The sequence below is a fragment of the Pygoscelis adeliae genome, unplaced genomic scaffold (assembly GCF_000699105.1).
Source record: "Pygoscelis adeliae isolate BGI_AS28 unplaced genomic scaffold, ASM69910v1 Scaffold303, whole genome shotgun sequence".
Taxonomy (NCBI): domain Eukaryota; kingdom Metazoa; phylum Chordata; class Aves; order Sphenisciformes; family Spheniscidae; genus Pygoscelis; species Pygoscelis adeliae.
Window position 1 is genome coordinate 818,365 of NW_008824367.1, and position 2,012 is coordinate 820,376.

The following is a 2,012-nucleotide window of genomic DNA, read 5'->3' on the forward strand; positions in this document are numbered from 1 at the left end:
GGCGGTGGGGGGAGCGGGGTGGGCGCCAGGGTCTCAGCTCCATGTTTCTCTCTTCCAGCAGCGTATCCCACCGCCTACGCACCCATCAGCCAAGCCTTTCCCCAGCAAGCGCCCATCATCCCGCAGCAGCAGCGGGAAGGTGAGGGGTTGTGGGGGGCACCCCGCCGCAGGGCCGACGGCTCCTCGCTCCCCCCCAGGGTGACCCCCGCCTCGCGGCTGACATGCGGCTGTCCTTTGTGTGTCACCCAGGTCCCGAAGGCTGTAACCTGTTTATTTATCACCTGCCCCAGGAGTTCGGGGACGCGGAGCTCACGCAGATGTTCTTGCCTTTCGGCAATGTCATCTCTGCCAAAGTCTTTGTGGACCGTGCCACCAACCAGAGTAAATGCTTTGGTAAGTCCCGGTGTGCGGCTCTCCCCGATGTCGCAGCTCGAGGGTCCGGCTCTCCCCGATGTCCCAGCTCAGGGGTCTGGCTCTCCCTGGTCTCCAGCTCGCAAGTCCAGCTCTCGCTGATGGCCCAGCTCGGGGGTTCAGCTCTCCCCGGCGTCCCCAGCTTGGAGGTCCAGCTCTCCCCGACATCCCAGCTCGGGCGTCCGTCTCTCCCCAACGTCCTCAGCTTGGGGGTCCGGCTCTCCCTGACGTCCCAGCTCGGGGGTCTGGCTCTCCCTGACATCCCGGCCCAGGGGTCTGGCTCGGGCAGCACCGATGGGTGACCAAAGGTGCACGGTGGCTGGAGCAACGTGGCTGTCCATCCCGGGGCCAAAGGGTAGTTTTTTGTCCCGCACCGTGCCAGGAGAGAAGGACATACCCTGCTGCTGTCCCCTCTTACGCTGTCCCCCATGTCCTCCCAGTGCATCTGCCTGCCAGGGAGGGCTGGTCACCGCTTGCCACTGCCATGTCTGCTCCGCTCACGTGGCTGAGTGCCACCGCTGCCACCAGCACGCTCTGGCCTGCAGACCTGTCACCACAGTGTCCCAGCAGCCTGTGTCACCTCGGTGGCCCCACAGATCCCGTCACCCTGGTGTCCCCAGAGCTCATCACCCTGGTATTGCCACAGACCTGCAGACCTTGGTGTCCCTATAGACTCTGTCACCTTGGTGTCCCCACAGACCTGCTCACCTTGTCCCCATAGACCCTGTCACCCCGGTGTCTCTGGAGGCCCCGTCACCTCGGTGTCTTGGCAGACCCTGTCACCCAGGTGTCCCATAAGCCCGCAGACCTCATCACTTTGGTGTCCCCGCAGTCCCCATCACTTTGGTGGACCCTGTCACCCCAGTGTCCCCACAAATCCCATCACTTTAATGTCCCCAGAGTCCCTGTGGACCTTCTTACCCCAGTGTCCCTGCAGACCTTGGTGTCCCCAAAGATGCCGTCGGCCCACCACCCAGTGCCCTGCAACCCAGGGCTGCGCCGTTGCCCCACCATCCCCCTCTCGCAGCCCCCCACCCTGGGGCTCCGCCTGAGGCTGGCCACCAGGGGACACCGCGGGCGGGATTTCCACGCCTTGGCTGAAGTAAAGCGGCAACCTGTGATGTTTACGGTGACCAACTCCTCTGTCACCTCGTCCCTCGCCCCCAGGTTTCGTCAGTTTTGACAATCCGACGAGCGCTCAGGCAGCCATTCAGGCCATGAACGGCTTCCAGATCGGCATGAAGAGGCTAAAAGTCCAGCTAAAGCGGCCGAAAGATGCCAACAGACCCTACTGACCCCTGCTCACCCTGGCCCTGCGGAGAGGGAAGCGGGGGGGGGCGAGGGGGCCTGGCCCTGCTGCGCCCCGCTGCGGTGCCCCAGGGGACCTGGCGGTGGGGTTCGGCTCACCTAAGGCATCGCAGGTGCCGTGTTTTCTCCAAAAACGTCCTCGAGTGTGTGCGGGGGTCTCTGCGCCCGGGACAGCCTGCGCGTGTGTGTTTCAAACCGGGATTTGGGCCCTTCCCTCCGTCCCTCTCTCCGTCCTTCCTTCCCTCCGTCCCCCAGGACACAGGCTGACGGCCCCTTCGCTGTTTTGCAGGTCG

At 64.4% G+C, this 2,012-nt stretch overlaps 1 protein-coding gene across 1 annotated transcript in view; it reads left to right on the forward strand.

The window, feature by feature from the left end:
* CELF6 (CUGBP, Elav-like family member 6) overlaps positions 1 to 1,706 on the forward strand; it is a 19,173-nt gene extending 17,467 nt beyond the window's left edge. The window contains exons 6-8 of the mRNA XM_009319921.1: positions 59 to 139; positions 250 to 393; positions 1,579 to 1,706. Coding sequence (XP_009318196.1) covers positions 59 to 139; positions 250 to 393; positions 1,579 to 1,706 — 353 coding nt within the window. The remainder of the gene's footprint in view (positions 1 to 58; positions 140 to 249; positions 394 to 1,578) is intronic.
* The last annotated feature ends 306 nt before the right edge of the window (positions 1,707 to 2,012 follow it).